General features: G+C 40.1%; 2 protein-coding genes across 2 annotated transcripts in view; one reads left to right on the forward strand and one right to left on the reverse strand.

Annotated features, from left to right (window-relative positions):
• LOC138006010 (uncharacterized) overlaps positions 1–745 on the forward strand; it is a 1,645-nt gene extending 900 nt beyond the window's left edge. Inside the window, exon 2 of the mRNA XM_068852168.1 lies at positions 304–745. Coding sequence (XP_068708269.1) covers positions 304–745 — 442 coding nt within the window. The remainder of the gene's footprint in view (positions 1–303) is intronic.
• Positions 746–1,639: 894 nt separating this feature from the next.
• On the reverse strand, positions 1,640–13,898 carry LOC138006289 (uncharacterized). Its single transcript, XM_068852527.1, has 4 exons — positions 13,665–13,898; positions 8,638–8,770; positions 7,082–7,342; positions 1,640–2,975 (listed from the first exon to the last, which is right to left on the reverse strand). The coding sequence occupies exons 1-4, from the start codon at positions 13,699–13,701 to the stop codon at positions 2,654–2,656; spliced, it is 753 nt and encodes a 250-aa protein (XP_068708628.1). The 5' UTR covers positions 13,702–13,898; the 3' UTR covers positions 1,640–2,653.
• Positions 13,899–22,500: the final 8,602 nt, after the last annotated feature.

Raw genomic sequence — 22,500 nt, forward strand, 5'->3', positions numbered from 1 at the left:
GTCATTAAAGAATGTCCCACCTGTATAAAGACCAGAAGAAACCATGCAGAGCTGATGATTCCTTCGAGACTACCCGAGCGGCCATGGCAAAAAGTCGGAACTGATTTATTCGATTGGAAAGGACAGGAGTTCGTCCTGGTGGTAGATTACTTTTCAAGATACTGTGAGATTGGTGTATTACGCAAGTCAACGTCTTCGCACGTCATGAGTTTCAGAGACCGTTGCCTCTGGTAATGGTCCACAATATTCCTCAGCGGAATTTTCAAAGTTTGCTCATGAATGGGGATTTACGCAAATCAAAAGCATTCCGAAGTATCCTCAAAGCAACGGTGAGGCCGAACGTATGGTCCAAACTATGGAGAGCCTTCTTACCAAGGCCAAAGATCCGTACGAAGCCATGCTTGCTTACAGAGCCACTCCACTGGAGAACGGTAACAGCCCACCTGAATTTAGCATGGGAAGGAGATTGCGCACAACCTTGCTTCCGATCCCGTCCAAACTGGCACCCAAATGGACAAAGTTAGATAAACTGAGAGAAAAGGAAGACCAAATCAATGCAAAACAAATCAACGGGTACAAGAAGCGTCACGCAGCTAGGGAGCTAAGTCCTCTTGCAACTGGTGACAGAGTCTATATCCCAGACCGAAAAGAGAATGCATTTTTTGTAAACCAAAGTTCCGAACCTCGTTCCTATTTTGTCGAGACCGATAGTAATGCAGTTGTACGAAGGAACAGACGACATTGACTCCAAATCCAAAAAAAAAGATCTCACCACACAACCCCTCTCCAGCCCCAGCCGTCACATCAAAAGAGCCGCTTTTAGAGACAGCGACCAAATCCTGTGTCTCGAGTTCACCTAAACAATCGTGCGGTTCAACTCCCGTTATCATTACTCGTTCCGGGAGACACACAAACCCTTCTAAGAGACTAGGTTTCAACTAGAACTACATATATACTCAAGAACTATTCAAGGTTTACATGTCTAGAAAGCGGGATGTGGGATTAGCTTTCAATTCCCTGTTAGCTTTGTAGCCTATATATATATAATGGCTCTTGATATAACACGTGTATCTGGTATTAGACAAGCGGATGACCTCTGGCGATCGCACTGTGCATCTGTACGTTTTATAATTATACACTGGAAGCTTCTGTTCTTGACTCCTTGATACGCGCCTTCAATAAAAACACAGCATGTACGACGGCCGACGAGGGAAAGTTGACGAGAGTGCCATGAGATATTAAACCGAGCTTTGAACAGGGTTGATTCAAAGGCCTAGATGACTATCACGTGCTACACTTTCCCTTATATACCCCTTCCTTTCTACCCATGATGCACCGGCCTGGAGGCCAGGCCGCGTTTTTCACGTGCCGGCAAAATAGTTATGTCGGCCTTCTTCGCTAGCTCATTCGTCAGAAATAACTTCTTTGTTTTATAATTCATTATCGTCATCACGTTACTGACGGGTCTTAATTATCACTTGACCGTTGACTGAAAAAATAAATGTACTATTGAACCTTGGTCACGCCAAGACCAAGGTTCAATAGTATATTTAGCCTCGATTTGTATTTTCAGCCTTGAAAGCTGTGTACAGGCAGTTGAGTTTTCCTTCGCTGACTCAGCGACAAATACAAATACAAATTGCACACAAATTGTTATTTATCCACGTGTATATCTAAAGTTTGCTGAAAGTACATTATTTAGTGCATTATTTGTACTTTTTCGGCAAAAAAAAAAAGAGAAAAACTTCTAAAACACCAAACAATCCTACTTTTGTACTATTGCAGTCTACGTGAACTTAACCTTATTGAACGTATAATTTCTCCCAACACTGATAAGAATTGACTTAACTCATTAACTTATCTTTCTTATAGGGTACACTCAATTACTGGTGTCCCACTAAATTACATCGCGGCCCTTAAATTAACATACAAATATTGCAGATTATTGGAAATAGGCGGAAACTTCTTTAAAATCCCGACGTTTGGGAGGTAGACCAGTTAGCTACCGTAAACTTCCAAAGTAATGACCCTCTTTACTTCCAGGATTAGCAGCCTTTGGGGCTCACTTCCTTCAGGGGGTCATTACTTTCAAAGAGTCGTTACTTTCGGGGAGCAAGAAACGTTCCCTAAAGTTGGTAAGAATGAGCACTTTTTGCAAAATAAAAGAAGGGAATTCGTAAAAACAGTTCTTAAAACATGAGATAAAATTCTTCGTCCCGGTCTAAATCTATGAGTGCTGCCATATAGGGTAAATGGGCTCTTCATGTCTATACCGTGTTTTCAGTGGTTAGCACGAAAGCTTGTCAGATACCGCAAACTGTTTGTACTTCACGAAGCACTGCTACGTTAGTCTAATATAAGAATATCTCAGTGCACTGGTTAGGTTTTCAATTTAAATTTGAAGAAACGTTCCTTGTAATATGCTTCAGTTGAAAAGGATGGGGCGCTACTCTCGGAGGGTCGCAACTTTACTTTTTGACGTTACTTTCGGGGGGTTGCTACTTTCGGGAGTTTACGGTATATAAAAAAGTGCGAAGCATTTGAATTTGGGACCACCAAACACAAATCCATATAACGGAAGGGAGGATGATTTGAACCTGGGATCTACGGATTACAAGAGCAACTCCTTAACCACTAAGCCACGCTCGTCTCTTCAGATTATATTTAGATTATTTAGGTAGAAATTTGGATTTATGAAAAGAAGTACAAAAAGCAAATAGGGAACAACGCCATTTCTATCTCCTGCTGTACTCTTGCTTTCCACTTGCTCATTGGGACGTTGGCAAACTTCAGCATCAGGAGGTGCGGGGTAATTTGCACACTGATCAGTTTCCTCTGTCTTTGGATCCTTGTCCCCTTCACAAAAGGGATTGAAGGAACCGATGACCTTTTCTAGGATACCATCAGTCACATTTGAGTGATTGCAGTGGTGACGCCACGAGTGGATTGCACACTGTTTGGCTTCGTCACGTTTCCTATCACAAGGGATATAAAAATTAGAGAGGGTAAAAAATACAGCCGCTTTAATTGTATACTGCATGCCTACGTTCTGTCACATAACACCACTTCTATTTGGCTTACATTGCCCACCGGTGAAATTCAGAATCGCCTATAAGATTATTATTACTACGTTTAAGTGTCTTCACAATACAGCTCCACACTACCTATCAAGTTTATTATCTGTTCAAATGAACTCAAAGTATGGTCTCAGATCGGACAATCAATTCCTACTTTCCAGACCAAACTTTAAAACGTTGGCTACAATTGGTGATCGGGCATTCATTGCTGCCGCACCCACAGGCGTCCCAAGCTCAGTGTGAGCATGGCCGACAAAAATATAAGGATTTGTACGGGAATCCCCATAAAAAGGTTAAGAAGATAATTCTATGAAAAAAATCTGAATTAAAAAGCCCAACCTTATTGCCAACCTGGGTAACTTCCTTCCTGTGTGGTTATCTTCCAGATCCGACGCGATTTGAGCGATTTCTCAATTTCGTGGTTGTCAACGGTTATGATAAAATCCCAAGCTTTCGAAACGTACGCTTCAGTGGCCATGGCTTCGACCGTTGATAACGAACTGAGCCTTAACAGGGTGGCAGACCATCGTTTTGTCAACCGTAAATTTCTTTATTCCCTTGGGTCCAGACAGGAGTGCATGGACTCAAGCTTTCAAGGAATTATGCAAATAAACTTTTTTCTCGTAGGATATTGTGTTTCGAATATTTTGTGGCTGGACTTACTGAAGCCAGTGAAATTCAATTTAGCATCTGAGAGAACACAGTCGTGTCGGTAGACCCAGGGGAATTAAAAAATTTGCGGTTGACAAAATACGAGAGCAAATTTTATTTGCGTAAGTAATGTTAATTCCTTGAAGGCTCGAGAAATACAGTTACGATTGCGATTAACTAGTAAAAGCGGCATGAATGCGCAAGTTTGTTCACTACGGGTTCATTCTCACATCTTTTAAAGGGCCAGTTTCACGGTTTTGCGTATGTCCAAGCCTTAGCGCTAGCAGTTGTAAATTTTACGGTTTCTTACTGAACCAGATGATGTTAATTAAACACAGAGAGTATTAAAGCAAATACACTGAATGACTAAGGCACAAATTTGGTGGAAGACACTACGGGTTTACACAGAAATTATCGAATTTAGTTTTGATCTCGAATTTATTGTACGGGTCGAAAATTTATTCAACGCACGAGTAATCTATTCGCATGCAGTAGGTTCATAACACAAAGGAAATGATAACAAAAGTAATTCCAATGAGTAGTTCCACTTCTATGGCATTGTTTCCGTTTCCTGCATCAGTGCTTTCGATTGTTTCAATAACAATGGAATTAAATGGGCTGACGAGACAGTTTGCCCATGCGCAGAGACGTGAAACTCTCCCTTTAACGCTTTCCAGCTTCCGGAATGTGCTTTTGAAGTTTGTAAACAGGAAGGAGGCGTGACTGTGATTGGACGACACGATTGAGTCAATGTCATGTCTGGACCCAAGGGAATAAAGATATTTGCGGTTGACAAAACTACGGTCTGCCACCCTGGCCACTTTGGTGTGGAAGCGTACGTTTCGAAAGCTGTTTTCCTGCAATGTTACCGCTTGAGGTCGGTCGCAGGACTGCTATTGCGTTGATGGTGGGTTGAGATGAAAGTTCAATCTTTGTCAATTGATTGTGATTTTGAATTGTGACCGTGGGAACATTTTATCTCGGAAAATTTGATTCAAATTGGTGGCACCTGAGAATTTAGTTTCCAGTCTTGGGATTTTATTATAACCGTTGACAACCACGAAATTGAGAAATGGCTCAAATCGCGTCGGATCTGGAAAATAACAACACAGAAAGGAAGTTAACCACGTTGGCAATAAGGTTAGGCTTTCTAATTCAGATTTTTTTCATAGAATTATGTTCTTAAGCTTTTTGTCGGGATTCCCATACAAATCCTTATATTTTTGTCGGCCATGCTCACACGGAGCTTGGGGAGCCTGTGCCGCACGTAATTAAATATATAAACTGTGGATACATTACCACTGACTATAATGCAGATTGATAACTTTAATTCATTCAAGAACAAATTGAAAACTTTTCTTTTGAGACAAGCGTTTAACGATTAGATTAGATTAGATTTTATTATGTTTATATTAGTTCCTATTCCTCTAGTATTATTGCTTTCACTACCATTTTATAATTTATATACATTTATTTATTTTATTAGTGTACATATCTTGTAATATACATGTTGTTAAGCGCATTTGAAAACTGTCTTGTTGAATTTGCGCTACAGAAATAAATGTTATGATGATAATGATGATGATGATGATGATGATTACTATTAATAATAATAATAATAATAATATTATTATTATTATTATTATTATTATTATTATTATTATTATTATTATTATTATTATTATCATTAAATCAAGAAGTAACTCTGTTGTTCTACTGAGCGAGATAATGTGGTTTCCAGATCACTTTTCAACAAAGGCGAGGTCTTGGCCAAAGCTGGTTGGTACTTATCAAATAAATTCCATGTTGTAGTGCGTCCGGTAATAGAATACAGATGACGTCAACCCGAGTGTGGTAAGAAAAAAAAAGTGGCACACGTGGCAATAGCCGGGTTTGTCAGATATGTTGTTACCACATTTTAACGTTCTCTGTGACAGCATAACTGAACAGATCCACGGCAAGACGAAATCTACTTGTTTTATGTAAACAACGCGACAATAATTTGACTTATCATGTAACACGGAATCACTTCATGAGCTGTGTTTGTCAATCTCGTCTCCAAGGCCCGCTCTTTTTTAGTCAATACCAAGAACGCGCACGCTGACCGCATTCCGATATATTGAGCAAGCCCGGGATGCTCATTTTCGACTGTCTAGATAGAGATCAGCTCCTAGCGGAAACGGCAAAAAGTCAGAGAATCCAGGGCTATCAAACGAAACTTGACCCAGACCGCGTTTTCGGTGCTAATAAAAAGAAAAGCGGACTCTGAGTATGTTACGAGTTCGAATGTTTTGAGGACAGGTAGCTTGCAAACTAAACTGAACGCAGGGTTGTCGGAACAACAACAAGAAGATTTATTCCAAAGTGAACGTAGTTTCCACGAAGTAAAACTCTGAACAACACGTACTTGATAAACTTACACGGCCTCCGCCAACTCGAACAAACACTGCTTCTGTCACACTTGACTGACTAAACACGGCTAACGCCAACTCTCTTCGCTTGTGAAAAACTAGTTTCAAAAAACTCAGCTTGGATTCGTCTACTTATATACTCTCACAATAAGCTTCTAGAACTTTCTAAAATAGGAAACAATCTAATTATAGAAAGATTACAAAACACACCGATTTAGAAACGCTTACGCACGAACCTAAAAATAAACAAACTACGAACTCTCTCGGGAAGCTTCTAGAAAGTAACGCTAGTCACGCAATGCTATTTTTCGTAACAGAGTAAAAGGTAGGAACATGGGATATTCCCAAAATTAATCTTGAAAAGTCGGACGTGTGCCAATGATAACTATAGTTAGTGAACGCGATATAAAGAGTATTCTCCTTGACCAGGAAAAATCACAGGTAAAAGTAGCCATGGACGAGCAAAATGGTCCTTGACAGCATAACGCGGAAACTGGAACCACTGGTCCAAAACTGTCCCGGCAGAAGATATAGATAGATCTCAAACAGCTTGAAGTATATCATTTTCTACTTCAAATAATTATCTGGCGCGGAACCGGCTCAATATCTCATTTTGTCATGCTCTTAACACAAATACACGGCATCAGGGCAAAGCTAAGGGTACGGCTATGATAACCCGACAATGTTCTTTGTTGTATGTTTTTGTTCTTTTTTTGGTCTTGTCCAAAACACAATAGCTGTTTACGTCTGACTGAAGAACTAACCAACAGAACCGTTTTGGTTTTGTAACTCCAGCAATGTATAAGCGCAAAACAAAAGATTGTACAGTGTCGTGGATGTAGCTATCGTTGTTGGCTCCTTTTATGTTTGCCAGGCTGCATAACCGTGATTCCTCTCTATTAACTATGATCAGGGTTAAAAAGAAAAGATCTAATGTTTTACCTGCATAGAGATGAACTTGAAAAGTGACTGGAGAAGGTTGTCGCAAAGTCAGTAATACACTTGACAACAACGTCCTGTTTATGCTCGTTGGAACACGGAGAAAAGGATAACATCAGAGGTCTCTCCAAGTCAAACCCACTGCAGTATAGTGACTGGACATCCTTAATATCGGCCGCGTGCAGGCTTTTTGTATGATTACCGGTAGTTGAGCATTTCTCGGCTTTTTTTAAGACTTGGTAGTACAATATCCAAACCTGAAGGCTTAAATGATAATCCAAAAACACTCTAAGCGTAAATTAACGTCAAGCGTTTAACACAACAGTAAATAAGTTAGACATTCACTAAGGCCACTTCTGTATGGATTTATTGATTAATAAAACCATTTTTTTTTATGATCATTATCACATACGTGGCAAAACTACTGAATCCCGATTGGCTGAGATAGAGGGCATTTTTTCTTAATCACGAGGGCACTTTGGTAATCAAGAGGGCATGATTATTGGCTGAGCACGCCTGCATTCCAGACACGCATTGCTTCTGCGGATATTTCATCTTAACGTGAAAGAAAATCACCATGCAGCAAAGCGTAGTCTTTTGGTGGAAAAGCAAAAGGAATTTTCCCTTTCAAAATGTATTGATTCGCAGCCTGAAAAAAGTTTGAGTGGGGACGGCTTGTGTCACAGGCAGCATAGAGTTACAGAATTTCATGGTAGGCTAGATTTCGACGGCTTTTTCGAGTTCGGTCAAAGTTTTTTTTCCCGGGGAAGAGCGTGGGCTCCTTTCCCGAACAGCGGCTGGTAATTGAGCCTAACTTCATGGCTGCCAAACTGAAAGTTACTTCTTCGTTTTGCTTTGGGTCGCCTTATTAGTATGACAGGTCACCTTATCGGCGTAAAAAAAAAAAAAAAAAACTGTAAATTTCGTTGGTACGTTAAGTTTCTCGGTGGAAAGGAGAGTTTTGGATTCAAGAACTTATTAGAGCCCGTTTGGACACTTGTTTATGTCTTTCATCTATCGATGAAGTAGTTTCACGCCGTTGCAAGCTTCGGAAAACAGGTGAATAAAATTATTTGTAAAGAAATTGCTTCGAGTGAATTGAACTTGCCGTGTTTTGCTTACTATTATAGTAGACTTTCCCCGTTCTACTGCTAGCATGTTCTTTAATGACAACAAAACGCAAACCTGTTTACCCAATGGAAAGATCTTGAAAGATTTTTGCCCTTTCATATGTGATAAACAAGAAATTGTAATTGCCCTCGGGCAATTAAGGATTAATAGCCCACTTTCGATATATTAAAATTCAGCCCTAAACAAAAGGCATCACCTCGAGGCTCTGGGGAATAAACTCATACAAATCCTTATTTTTATTCCCCAGAGCCTCGAGATGATTCCTTTTGTTTAGGACTGAATTTTATTATATCGAAAGTGGGCTATTTCACTTGTATTTTCACAGTTTCCCAAATTTTCCACGTCGCATCGCGACTCGGGTAATTTCGGGAAAACTTGCCCTCGGACCCATGCGATCACATATACAAAATTTAAATATACAATCTTACCCGCAGTCTGCAGTTGGGTCTTTATATAAGCGCTTAAAGAAGCGCGTTTCATATTCTCGGACAGTACAGTAGTATTCCATGAATGAACAATTACCAACTGCTGGAAGCTCAGCATTGCTCTGCGGAAGCCAACCTAAATAACAGTAAGGCAATAGGTCACTTGAGAAAATACCATAATACTCCTTGTTTGTCCCCCCAAATTTTGCATTAGCATTGTTTCCAGTTTCTCTTGGGACTTACAATGGTCCCAAACGAAAACGAAAACAACGCTTATGCAAAATTTGGGGGAACAAACTCAAAAAATATTATGGTATTATCCCAAGTGGCCTATTAGTCAGCAGTGGCAGTGGCCGTAGCGATGAGTGCCAGAATTTATTTAAACAGAGTAAAAGAAAAAATGCAGCGGAGCAGACGTGATCCTGTGTAAAAAACAAAGGAGAAAATTTCTTCAATTTGCTCACTTAGTCTATCCGTACTTTTCATCTTGTTATTCTTGCCGCCCATCTTTGTAACATTTCTTCCAGAAAAAGGCAAAGAAACGCGTTTCTCGAACTCCACTGAAGTTACCTGATCCGTATTTAACGTATTATATTTTTCCCTCTTAGTTTTGCCATTTGTTGTCAAAATGTTCTGACACAACGAACAAACCCAGATTACGTTTCATCCACTGAAACTACTGACTTGATTTTCAGATTCATACACCTTCAAAGATATACATTGATAGAGTATCCTCCTGTTCTTCAGGGAATTGTCAGCCTTACCATTAACGCAAGCTCTAGCTTCTAAGTTATGGATAAAAAAATATATTTTTAGTTTACAACTTGTCACTTGACTGATTTGTAACGTTTATAAGTTTGGGTAATTAAATAATACTTCACGAAGATAATTTACATGACGATCAACACGCAGCAACACGTGCAATGTTTTCTGAAGAGTTTGTCCACGAGAAAAGCAGGCAGAACCAGGCCAACTCAAATCACCGATTTCGATCAAACTTAGTAAAAATGTTGGGTTTGGTGAGTGAATGATTGTGGCAAAAAAAGTAGGTCAGAATATTTTATTCCCTTCAAGTTAGGGGTACCCTCTGCAAAAATGGCCATTTGACACTAATTGCCGCCGCATTGAGTGAGCTAGGCTCGATTTCCGCTGTTCACTCGAGTTCAGGTATCCTCCCCGTCTGTGACGTAAATTCAAAATATAATTTATTCGAAGTTAATCGTTGCGGGGAAATGGAATTAGACAACACAAAAGACAGTGTGAAAAGATTGATTTTAACGAAAGAGTAATTACATAGCAATGCTTAAACGTTTCCAGATGATGCGAGCTTGAGTTTGTGGTTCAACGATCAATGTGAGCTTGAATTCAAGCCGGGCGAATAATCATTCTAATTAACAACGATTTAGATAAACATATACTGGCAAAAACTAAGGATAAAAGCGTCCGACGTTTCGGCGACATCTTGGCGCCATTGTCAAGGGAAACTAAATTAAATATGCGATCTCAAGAGAACCACCACCGGCCACTTTAAATCTCTCAGTCGGCCTCACCGGCCCCCTCGTTCTGCCACCAAGAAACTTCAATTGATCTTTAGGAATTTTACTTGCTCTTACATTAGCAGTCTAATGTAAGTCTGTGAGAATTCGAAACTGCAATAGCAATGGATTTGAAGGCCGTATTTTGCCCTTGGCGCCAAAGGGAAAATTAGTGAAGTTTCCGAACTCAGGCAGTAGAAAACGACGCTGTACCGTACTCCAGCTTCGCGAACTCTTCCCGTTGTCATAATCTTGGATGTTTATCACCTTAAAGGGACTGTAAAGCTCGAGCAGGCTGGGCAAAGAATACCTTCGCATCCACGACTTGTATCAAAAATTATAATTTATGCCTGCTCGATTTTTGCGGGCGAGCTTCTGATTCGCGGATATTAACAGTGGCTCACCTCACGCGTCCAGCCGTCATTTCGGGAATGAGCCTGAAGCGAGCGAATGAGGCAGCTCTCTAATCTGAAGAAGGTTGCGAAACGCAAGGAATTGTGGTAGCGGTAAGATCAGAGGCGCAAGAAATTGTGGTTATGCGCGAATGGAAAAATTAACATGCGCTATTTTCCATATGCTCTCTTGCGTTGACGAATGTTCGGAGGTGAGGTTTTCCCAGCTTTGTAAATTGCTCTTTTTTTTTTTCCCCCATTTGTTGCTGGGTTTCTTACGTTTACGCTTTGTTGCCCTTTATTGCTGAGGAGTGAGTAAGCCTGGACAACAGAAGCATCAGTTTTACAGAAACGAAGAATTTAGTGGGTCTAAGGCTCCCGCCGTGATAGAAAACCAAGTCAGTTTTCAAAATTTTATCGTTTGCTTACCGTAAACATTAAAACTCTCAAAACTAGATTTGTGGAAGTAAGCCAGTTGTTAATCACTCCTGAAAAAGGTTTGACGTTGTATTGTGCTGTTGATGATGTTTAATAGTGTAAAAAGCAAAATTTTGATTTATATAAACCAGCATCTGTTTTATAGTTTGAAGCAGAGTTCCCTGAAATCATCAAGTGTCATTTACGATCTGTTGAAGTTAATATTATTTTAAAAGTCACAGATTTTACCGGTACCGTTTATATATTTTATCTGCACAACTTAACCCAACATTTTGAAAATCACACGGGGGAAGAATATATATTTCATGCAAATCCTTCACAAAAATTACGGCTTGTTGGTATTGTTGTTATTACAAATCACGAACCGGAAATCATTCAGCCGTGAACTAAAACCTTCTGGGTTGTTGTATTTCTCATATAATATTCGAATTTAGAAACCTTGCAACAATGCTATTTAATTTGAGAAGTTTCTAGAAACTCCAGGTGTACTTGTCGGAGAGCGCGAGTTTCGTCGGTAAGAGAACAATAATATTCTTCATGTAATGAAGCTCATTGTACCAGTCAAAGTGAAGCTTCAACATCCCCCCCCCACCCCGGGGCAAGCCCCCGGGCATTTGAATTTTTGGAAATTTTTTGTTCAAATACCCCCCTCCCCGGGCCAAAAAGATGTTCAAATGCCTTGTCATAGATCCGATTTCAGGTGATCAAATGCCCCCACGCCAGGGCCGAATTACCAGATTTTTATAAACTGAATGCATTGGTTTTAAGAAGTTTCATGCAACGACACTTAAATACATTCCATACATTCATTCCATTATTTATACACCTACATATCAACCGTCGTAAATGTATTATAATATTCATAAATACACCGGGTCGAAGCAATTGACCTCTATAAATCGTATCCGGCTACGCTGGTATTGTATTGAATTATTGTTTATATTGTAAATTCAATTTAATATATTTATATATTCAAAGATAATATAAATTGGTTCTCAATACCTTAAAATACGGAACAAAGTTTGTGCAGGCCTTTGCTTTTCAATCAATTCAATCAGCCACGAATGCGGAATCTTTACCTTTATCTTTTACGTTTGTCTCCACCATGATTTATCAACTCACGTGGAAAGGTAACAAGAAATCGAGGCTAGCGATCAAATTCCCCACTCCCTATAAGTGGTGATCAAATGCCCCGCCCCCGGGAAGACTAAGATGATCAAATTCCCTCCCCCCCGGGCAGGAAAAGGAGTCGAATGCCCGGGGTATGCCCGGGGGGGGGGGGGGGGATGTTGAAGCTTCATTTTGACTGGTACATTAGTGCTGCATGCAGCCGAGTGCTATAATTCGAGTTCTGTATGGAAACAACCCAACTGCATTGACACTCCTTACATTCTTCTTCCCTTCAGCAGCATGTACTATTTAGGTAACCTAGTTTATGCATATTTAATTAGCCATCTTTGGTTTAGTATTCCCCCCCCCCCCCCCCCCTCCCCCCATCCTTGGGGAAGCCGATGACAAGTGCATAAGTGCGACCGCAGGCTATGTCGGTCACACACCTTCCGGAAAATTTCCCATGCATCATGCCAGACCAGTTGTTTAGTAAGCATTGATGTTAAAAATGTGATTGCAATTGCTACACAAAAACGCTCCATTCAACGGCGCTAAATGTTACGTTTGAGCCATACTTTAGTAAGACTAAAACTGGATTTTAGGGATGGGAAACCAAGCTAAAAATACCCTTCACTGGAACAATTCGGGTATGTACGCTAATGTTGGAAAGTTTTCTGAACGTTTCAAGAAATAAGAAACGTCGTGTTGCAAATAGGTGGTTTGCAACCAATCTCTAGAGACACAAATAACAATGTTGCAATGTACAACTGCTGGTGGAAGAACAACAGGAGCTAATGAGAGATATTTTGTTTTCGTCCACCAACACGGCGGCGATGACATAACGTGGAAACCAGCTATAGCAGTTTGATGAGATTATCTTACTTTTTAAACTGCAAACCGCCACCCGTCACCTGCCACCCGCCACCCGCCACCCGTCACCCGTCACCCGCCACCCGCCACTCGTGGAAAAGTGCTGCCGTCAGCGAAACAAGAAAGCGGAAGTTACTTCCGCTTTTTCTTAGGGTTTACTTGTTGTGAACAAAATCGTCGGTACGACGCAGATAAAGGCATGTTTTCACCAAAGATTACAGCTATATACAGACTTGTAAGCGTGAGTGGCTTGGTATGTGCATGAACTTGGTTTGATTGCGGGTCCAGATCTTTTCAACTGCAATGTTGCAGAATATTCGGACTGTGGCAAAGCTTGCTTTTAGTAGATATTTGATCGGTACCAATTACATTGCACCGCTTCTCTTTTCAGTCCAATAATAATTCTTTGGCTGTCACTCACGTTTAGTTTGAGGATCTGTTTACATATTAAAAGGGTAAACTCGACGACTTAAGATTTACTTTCTTCTGGATTGAAAATTGAATTCATGCGTAAGCGATTTATTACGATTTCTGCTCACAGAGGAAATAGTATTAATATCTGTCGAGTTATATCATGGACTAGCTGCATGGATCACAGTGCGGGGAAAAATATCAGTTTCTAATCGAAAACATCGATTTTGATGAACCATAATCTATATTTTAAGCCACTAAAAGTTTAGCTTACCTAGAAGAGCAGCGGCTACAATGAAAAGACACTTCATGGTGCTGAAATTTGTTATCGACAGTCCGACGAACGATGTGGAGGAATTGAGCTGGAGAAACTAATGTTCACCTGGAGCTTAAACAGCTTCCAACTGTTACTTCTCTCAGTATTACCGGTTTCAGATGTTATGAACACTAAGCTCAAAATCTGCTGTTGTAAGCGAAAAAGATGTTACTAAAAGTGATAATGGGGAACGGGAAACCTGGAACGGGAGTCTGGGAACGAGTGCACAAGGTAACCCGCCTGGAAATTCAGGATGGCGGACAAAAGAAAGAAAAGGGAACAAGAGGAAGCGTTACGGTTATAAAGGTGAGTTTCTACCCGCTGTGCGCCCAGATGACCCGAATGTTCTTGTTAAAGTCCGATTGGCACTGGGATAAACAAAGCATGAAATGGCGCCTGGGGAGATAATCAAATCGCAAGCTACAATACAATCGGTCACACCACAGTCATTCTTAAATAGAATTTCAAGCCTTCATGGTTTTCGTATATCCTCTCACTTTGTGCGCGAGCTGTCCTGTCAACATTTAAAAAGGGCAACACACAATAGGTCATCGAAGACCAGTGAGCAAGGAATATTCCACAATAAGAGATGCCCGCGGAAAAGCGGCAGAGAGACAATCGGTGTGTTTGTAGATAACATACGTATCAGACGAAAAACTGTCTTTATTCTCAGTCTGCATTTTGCACCCGGTCTGCAGTCTGCATTTTGTAAAGACCGATTGGAGTACCAATTGATAATCATGGTCATCTGGGGGCACAGCCGGTAGAATCTGACATTTACCCAAATTGTTCCTCTTCAAGCCTTTTCTTTTCCTTTGTCCTCCATTTTGAACCCTCAGGCGGATCCGCTGAACACTCGTTCCCAGACTCCCGTTCCCCGTTACCAGTTTTAGTAACATTCTGTCTCCTCGCACGGAATCCTGGATAAATTTCTGAGTCGTCCTTCAACATCGTTCCCGATAGGAGTTTGGAAACGAGGTTGGGACTGATATTTTGCTTTAGTGGTCTATGAATTCATTAATAAAGGACGTTTTGTTTCCCCAAAAGTTTGCTAATTTTGGTTTTTTTTTTGCGTGTTCCAGTGGTTATATGTTGCCGTAGATTTACTCGATACGAGGAAGCTTAGCAATGTACTGTCACTGGCCACAGAAGGACTTGGTTGGTTCTGACACCTTATAGGCCCTTTGAAATAGCCAAATGACAGATTCCGATACCCTTTCATATACCTCAACGTGTGAAATCCCTACCCCAAGACACGCTTTTGAAAACTCCTTTAATCAAACAGAACTGGGTATCAAAGCGCTATTTGTGTGGTTAATTATTTAGCTCTCTTTCCTAAATCTTTAGACGATGGAATAGTTAAAACAGTTAGGTAATTTCAGAGGTAATAAATTAACCGTTAGTCCTAAAGAATCCCAAATACTCACCGTTAACTGTAAAAACTTCGTGACGCTATTGAGATCCTAAATTATTGGACAAGGAAATGACTAAAACAGGCTCCACACTCCACATCTCCTATCTCGATTAAAACAAATTGCCTACCGTGCCATATCAGAATGATCTATCTGCTAAACCGAGAAGACAGAAGACAGCTTATGGGAGGTATACTTTAACGATCTGTCCTACTCCTTAGTAAGACCAAAAGCATCATCGGTTTTGATACCTGTTAGAGAGTCCAGCCTCGAAAGGTCCACTGCGGGAGCTTTTGCGGCACCTTTTAGGGTATTGACCCCCCCCCCCCCCCAAAAAAAAAAAAGACAGAATAATGTCTTGTTTTAGACTTGGTACCTCTTAGAAATGAAAAATGTTTCTAACCACGCCTACAAGACATAATCCTGGTACCTCTCAGGGGTTCTTTTCAAAATTCCCAACAAGCACCCTCGTCCTTTTTACATGGAAGTTTTCTTCCCCCCCCCCCTCTCCCCCGGGTTCTGTCCCCTTCACATGGGACTCCTCCCGGAGACAGAGATGTCAAGACTAAGAAATTATAATCCGTGCAGTCTTGCCAACATTGTCCTCCCGGGCGCAAAAACAAAAAACTTGTCAAAAGCAAAATCCCGCTAATTCAACTACAAAAATGAGTGTAATATATAGGTTTATCCAAGCCCAAAAGCGGAGATCCCGTTTCTAACCCCAGAAAGCAATATAGTCTTTATGGAAATAATTAGGCTTCTGCATAAAGTACAAAATCAATCGTCATTAGTGTATGCAGCTTACAGTGATCAAACAGATCAAACACCTCCAAGTTGACAGCAGTAAGCAAACAAGCCTTGCAAACAGTAACTAACAATTTAATCAACGACTAAAACTGAAATTACATGCACAGTAATTTCTTTCACAAAATTTTCCGTTTGGCTCATAATCTTTACTCCCTCTCTCTTCAGTTCAGAACAATAGCAAAAATATTTACTAAAAAGTCAACCTAACGTGTAGTAAATTTCGCTTTACTCGACTGCAATTTCACAGTCAAGCAAAGCAGCTCGCAACTGGACACCCATTTCACACAAAAAGCCCATAAATGTCATTGTTGAAATATGTCAGAATCTCTGTCAACACGGAATTGCAAACGTTTTTAGGCCTTCTTCCTTTTTTAGCTAGTTTTACAAAATATGTGAGGCAGCAAGGCATATAAGCTCATTACTGAAAGAAGGAAAACAACTTAGCTTACCTGAAAGCTAATCGTTTTAAATAACTGTTTCATCTCGATCTACTTCTCTCAGCTTTACATTGATTTTCATTGAGAAATGTAGAAAACACTCGCCTGCGGCTCGTGTTTTTTACATTTCCCTCGCGTTCTCAAATGCCTCTCGTGTTTTATCACAGTGTAATACACGACTTAGGCTTCTTTATTTGTTAAACAGACTTTTGACAGCAATAAGCTGGGAGTTTCTGTCTTTTTTTTTTCCTGGGGAAGGGGGAAGGGCGGGGGAGCGTAGTGACGCCATCTTAGTCTATTGACAACAATTTTCATTATTATTATAATATAAGCTGTCCAATTAATGACTTAATCTTAACAACGCACAATCTGCTGTGTAACCTAATACAACTAGACCCTCCGTGAGGGTACACTGGGTTGCCTGTGGTACGTGCAGCGTTCCAGGCAATTTTTTTTAAGTTGGGGGGGTCATTAAGACCATTTAAGGGAACACCCAGAAGTCATAACAGCAGAGGCTCTTTGGCTCACAGGTCTTCACACGTCCGTACGACGAAACAGATCCTTTTCTGAGGTTAAAAACCTGGCTACCGGCCTATTAATTAATCATTTGTCAGAAAGAAGAAATTCCTGTCCTCTTTAAAAAAAGTTGACACGCATTGCTTACGTGTGGTAGTGAAGTAACACAGTGATTTATTCCATAATGTCAACTGAGCTGTGTGTTGTCTTCCAGGAGATTCAAGTTGTCCTTGCGTAATATGTAGCTCTAACAGTGCACGACATTGTTTTGGTATTGTCTATCATTGTAGTGCCATGGTAGAAGTCTTGGGTAAATAGCCTGAGAAGACATGTGGTTACTAGCAAAGTACTGAACCCAGAAAGATTGAAGAAAATAAATGGGAAGTGAAAAACATTGTCTTCTGGGATGACATGTTGACAGTTGTCTTTGCGTAATATGTAGGTCTAACAGTACACGATATTGTTTTGGTATTGTCTATCATTGTAGCGCCATGGTAGAAGTCTTAGATAAATAGCCCCTTGAGAAGACATGTGGTTACTAGCAAAGTACTGAACCCAGAGAGATTGAAGAAAATAAAAGGGAATCGAGAAACATTGGCTTCTGAGCTGACATGTTGATCATGCAACTTCTTTCCACCACTAGTGTAATCATGCACTGACAGCACCTGACAGTTTTGTAAACAGAAGTTTAAATCTGAATTTATTACTATCCGGTGGGGTTAGTATCTGGATGGGCGACCTAATATTGTGACGCAGATGAATAATAAAGTAGCTGCTATTACCAAAACGATGGAATTACCTGGTGATAAATAACCTTGTCTTGGAGAGTAAATTTTTAATTTTCCAGAAACAATGGTCAACCTCTGAGAGTTGGGCGATTGTGATCTTTGTGTTGAATTCGCACATTTCTTGTCAAAATTTATAACAATTGAAAGAAAAAGAAAACTAAAAAAAACAAAAACGCGGCTCATCCTCGGTGTAAAAACCTGTGAAACTCACAGATGACGTAACACAAAGGAAAACAAAAGAGCAAAAAAACATCAAACAATAACCTAACCCCACCACAAGCTAACAAAACAAAGAAAAAGTTTCACAGGTTTTTACACCGAGGTAAACCCAAAAACCCGGTATCTTGGCATCATTTGACACAGATGCTTCACTGTTTCGCGGTAACTTGATCACTGCGCCCGCTGAATCCGATGTGCGAGTTACTCGGTGCAGCCAGAGGTACAATTACAACCAAAAAAACTAAAATCTCCCAAAATGTTTTTCGCTGATGGTAACTTTTTATATTCGTGGTTCAAAATTAATGTTGTTTTCATGTCGTAAATTTTGATACCGATTGCAAAATATTTTATTCTCGATCGACCGTCCTGAAACTTCCTTCTGCTCTTCTTAAAATCTGTGTATCCATATTTATTTACTTTTACATCAATATTTGTTTTGCATAAAGCAAGCTAACAAAATCTGTATCTTGCTTGGTTCGCATTTGTTAGCGTTAATAGTATTTTCGGTCCGATGTTTCTATTTTATGAGGGGTATATCGTTTTGGTCTCCCATCCAAACACTAACCCCGCCGAACAGGGAGGGCTTAACTTCAGTGAACTTCGGTATTACAAAGCTGTCAGATGCTCAGAGGGCACACTTAAACTTGTTGTGATAAGAAGTTTATCAACATGTCAGCCCAGAAGCCAATGTTTCTCACTTCCCATTTATTTTCTTCAATCTTTCTGGGTTCAGTACTTTGCTAGAAACCAAATGTCTTCTCAGACTATTTACCCAAGACTTCTACCATGGCACTACAATGATAGACAATACCAAAACAATATCGTGCACTGTTAGAGCTACATATTACGCTTCGTCGTACGAACGTGTGAGGACCTGTGAGCCAAAGGGTTGAATTCGCACATTTCTTGTCAAAATTTATAACAATTGGAAGAAAAAGAAAGCGAACAAAAACAAAAACCCGGTATCTTGGCATCATTTGACACAGATGCTTCACTGTTTCGCGAGTAAACATGCCGCGGTAACTTGATCACTGCGCCCGCTGAATTCAATGTGCTATTTACTCGGTCTGAGCTAAAAGTACAATTACAACACAACTAAAACCACCCAAAATGTTTTTCGCTGATGGTAACTTTTTATATTCGTGGTTCAAAATTAATGTTGTTTTCATGTCGTAAATTTTGTTACCGATGGCAAAATATTTTATTCTCGATCGACCGTCCTGAAACTTCCTTTTGCTCTTCTTAAAAACTGAGTATCCATATTTATTTACTTTTACATCAATATTTGTTTTGCATAAAGCAAGCTTACAAAATCTGTATCTTGCTTGGTTCGCATTTGATAGCATTAAAATAGAATTTTCGGTCCTATGCTTCTGTTACTGAGTGGTATATTTCTTTTGCCGAGTTTGAGGGTCATTTTGTTAATACTCAAGCACGCTTCCAACAGACCAGTTTATTTTCGTGACTTGTGCGTTACCACAAAAATTCGCCCCGTATCACATTTCAACACATGTATGCAAATTTGCTAAGCTCGAAAATTACACAACATGATAAATTTACAAAAGCTAGAAATTTCACAGAAATATTTTCCAGCGAAATATTTATTCAAACAAGCAATATATTTGCTATAAGAGGCAAGAAACCCTTCCTATTTCAGTTGCGTGCGTGCAAGCGAAACACAATCACAAAGCATATGCAATTAAATAAATTTCTGACAGTTCACATCAAACCCTTTTCGAAAGAACCTTGACCGTAAGTAATAAAGCACAAAAGAGACAACAAGCTTTCGTTCAAATAATTTTTCACTGTCACATTTCCAATTTTTTTAAACCTTTGCAGAGTTGAGTACAAAATGAATGTTACTTGCCGGAAAAACAGGCAAACTTTAAATAGATGCGACTTCAGTAAACACTGTGAGACACACAACAGAGATCACAGATATACTTGTGGTATTCGATTCCTTCTCTGTCTTTGTTGAACCCGTAATTTACCAGAGTAATTTCCATTTGGTTTCAGTGTTGTACGTAACACCACCTTGGCAAAATATTAGAAGTACAGCTCATTTTGATTTCGGCTCGACGGGCGAAAGATTCACGCTGTCGAAGTCCATTACTCGTCGCTTTTAAGATTCCAGATCTTTATGTTTCACCGCCTGTCTTGACGTTCCATTCTTGAGCTCCATATGGGTATATTTCTTTAAAGATATACTAAAACGCCATTCGCGTTACAATGACTTTCGACGCCATTACAGGTTAATTGTGCAGAGCAAGCTACGCATTACCCCAGCACCCTCAAACCTAACAAAATACGCAGAGAAGACTCTATGCACACCACTTAGCAGGGGAGTGACAGGCAAGAATTTTCCCGACACGGAAAAAAATAAAACTAGACCCTCCGTGAGGGTACACTGGGTTGCCTGTGGTACGTGCACCGTTCCAGACAATTTTTTTCAAGTTGGGCGGTCATTAAGAGGTCATACCAGACGAGGCCCTTTGGCTCAGAGGTCCTCACACGTTCGTACGACGAAGCAGACCTGTCCTTGCGTAATATGTAGCTTTAACAGTGCACGATATTGTTTTGGTATTGTCTATCATTGTAGTGCCATGGTAGAAGTCTTGGGTAAATAGTCTGAGAAGACATGTGGTTACTAGCAAAGTACTGAACCCAGAAAGATTGAAGAAAATAAATGGGAAGTGAGAAACACTGGCTTCTGGGCTGACATGTTGATAAACTTCTTTTGACCACAAGTTTAAGCGTGCCCTCTGAGCATCTGACAGCTTTGTAATACCGAAAATTACTGAAGTTAATCCCTGTTGGGCGGGGTTAGTGTTTGGATGGGAGACCAAAGTAATATACCCCTCATAAAACAGAAGCATCGGACCGAAAATACTATTAACGCTAACAAATGCGAACTCAGCGAGGTACAGATTTTGTTAGCTTGCTTTATGCAAAAACAACCTTGCATACGGAACCCGCGCCCGCAGTGCGCGCGGCAGTCAAAACTGTGCTATCCTGTCAATCATTTGCCCTTTCACCGGAAACAGTGCGTTTCGGTTGTGCGTGTCGATCTACCGCCGTCGAAAGGAAGCGATTAAAGTCTTTATTCGCGAAGTTAACTCAAATAAATACATTATCAATACGGTTTTGCCGTCTTCTTACACTTGACTCGAAAATACCAGCCTGAATTCGTCTTAGATTAGTTAGAAAAAGCACAAATAAAAGCCAAAGCACAACAGCTTACGTTCGAATTCTGCTCGCCGACAACCTAAGTTTGTTGACAAAAAAATTGCCACAAAATGTTTTAAATGGTTTTCTGGCTCTCTATTAATAGCCCTCACGTGCATTTTAAATGGAGTATCGGGAAAGAAAAATTGTCAAGCTGATATTTGTTTCGTATAAGCATACCTTTTGAAGTAGCGAAAATTTGTATAAGCACTACAAAACTTTTACTAACCATTGCCCGAAGGAACACCTTTGAGAAGCTGCAAGGAAGCCGCTGATGAATTTTGAACAAAAACCTCGGCCCCTAACACCGGAAAGCCAGACTTTGAAAGTTTTTCAGCGGAAGGCTCATTAAAGAAGAATTTCTAGAGCTTGCCCTCCCGCAGGTCGCCAGAAAGGTGCAAACAAGCTGATTCATGTCTGAAAAGAGTAAGGTCTAGAAGGTGCAGTCAAATTTTGTTTCTTGTATTGAGCAAACATTTATTCAAAACTTTTCCCTCACTCCCAAATAAGAACTTGCTGTGTCTTGCAATTCTACAGTGAATTACTATTAGGCCAATACGAGAATCAACATCAAAGAGGCACTCCCAGGGGTTTGAGGGAAGAAGAGAACATGGCTTATTTGAACTGGGGAACAGAGGAACAATATCAAAATATTTTAGGGAACAAGGGAAGAAAACCAATATTTCAATTTTAGGGATCAAAAGGCTGGGAACAAGTTTCAAAGTAATTTGGGGAAAAAGGAAACACAAGAAAATATCTAAAGGGGCAAGGACTCCTCTCCCCAGGAGGCCCTCATCAAATGTTCTGCCTCTATCCAACAGCTCAAACAAGCTATTCCAACAATTTTTGAATGACCAACAGGAAAAGAAGACTCTCTAAGATAAACAAATTATTTATAATAATTATCACTTTAGCATGCAAAACAATGCTCAGATGCTTATGAGCACCCTCATGCCCATGTTTGTAAAAAAGCACCATGAAGTATTCCTTGCGGCTGGTTTAGGCATTGTTTCATCTTTCAACATCGGGCAAAACCAAATCAACTCCATTCTCAGAGGGCACTGGGGAAAGAGGCTAGAAGAAAAAACTTGGATTAATCCGAATTCTTCCAAGGTAATCTTTACAGAATAAGATTGTTGAAGGAACACTTTTGAGTGCCAACCTTACGCCTTTTAAAACAAGCGCAAACAATACTAATAGTCTTTAAATTCACAAAATGTCAAACAGCACATTTTATTCTCATATTCAATTAGCTTAGGCCGCAATATTCCTTAAAACTATGCAGAACTATTTACCATAAAATGTGGAACATTTCCTGCCTATCTAAATATGCTGCAAAAGGGCTCCAAAAAGCAACCAGTTAAGTTTTTAGATAGATACAAAATACCTA

The sequence above is a fragment of the Montipora foliosa genome, chromosome 6 (genome assembly GCF_036669935.1).
Source record: "Montipora foliosa isolate CH-2021 chromosome 6, ASM3666993v2, whole genome shotgun sequence".
Taxonomy (NCBI): domain Eukaryota; kingdom Metazoa; phylum Cnidaria; class Anthozoa; order Scleractinia; family Acroporidae; genus Montipora; species Montipora foliosa.

Excerpts from the sequence above, each read along its gene's own strand:
- LOC138006289 (XM_068852527.1), bottom strand. The coding sequence starts at position 13,701 with ATGAAGTGTCTTTTCATTGTAGCCGCTGCTCTTCTAG. Across the intron at positions 8,771-13,664 it reads TGTAGCCGCTGCTCTTCTAG|GTTGGCTTCCGCAGAGCAAT; the intron begins GTAAGCTAAACT and ends ACTGTTATTTAG. Across the intron at positions 7,343-8,637 it reads GACCCAACTGCAGACTGCGG|CCTTCAGGTTTGGATATTGT; the intron begins GTAAGATTGTAT and ends TTATCATTTAAG.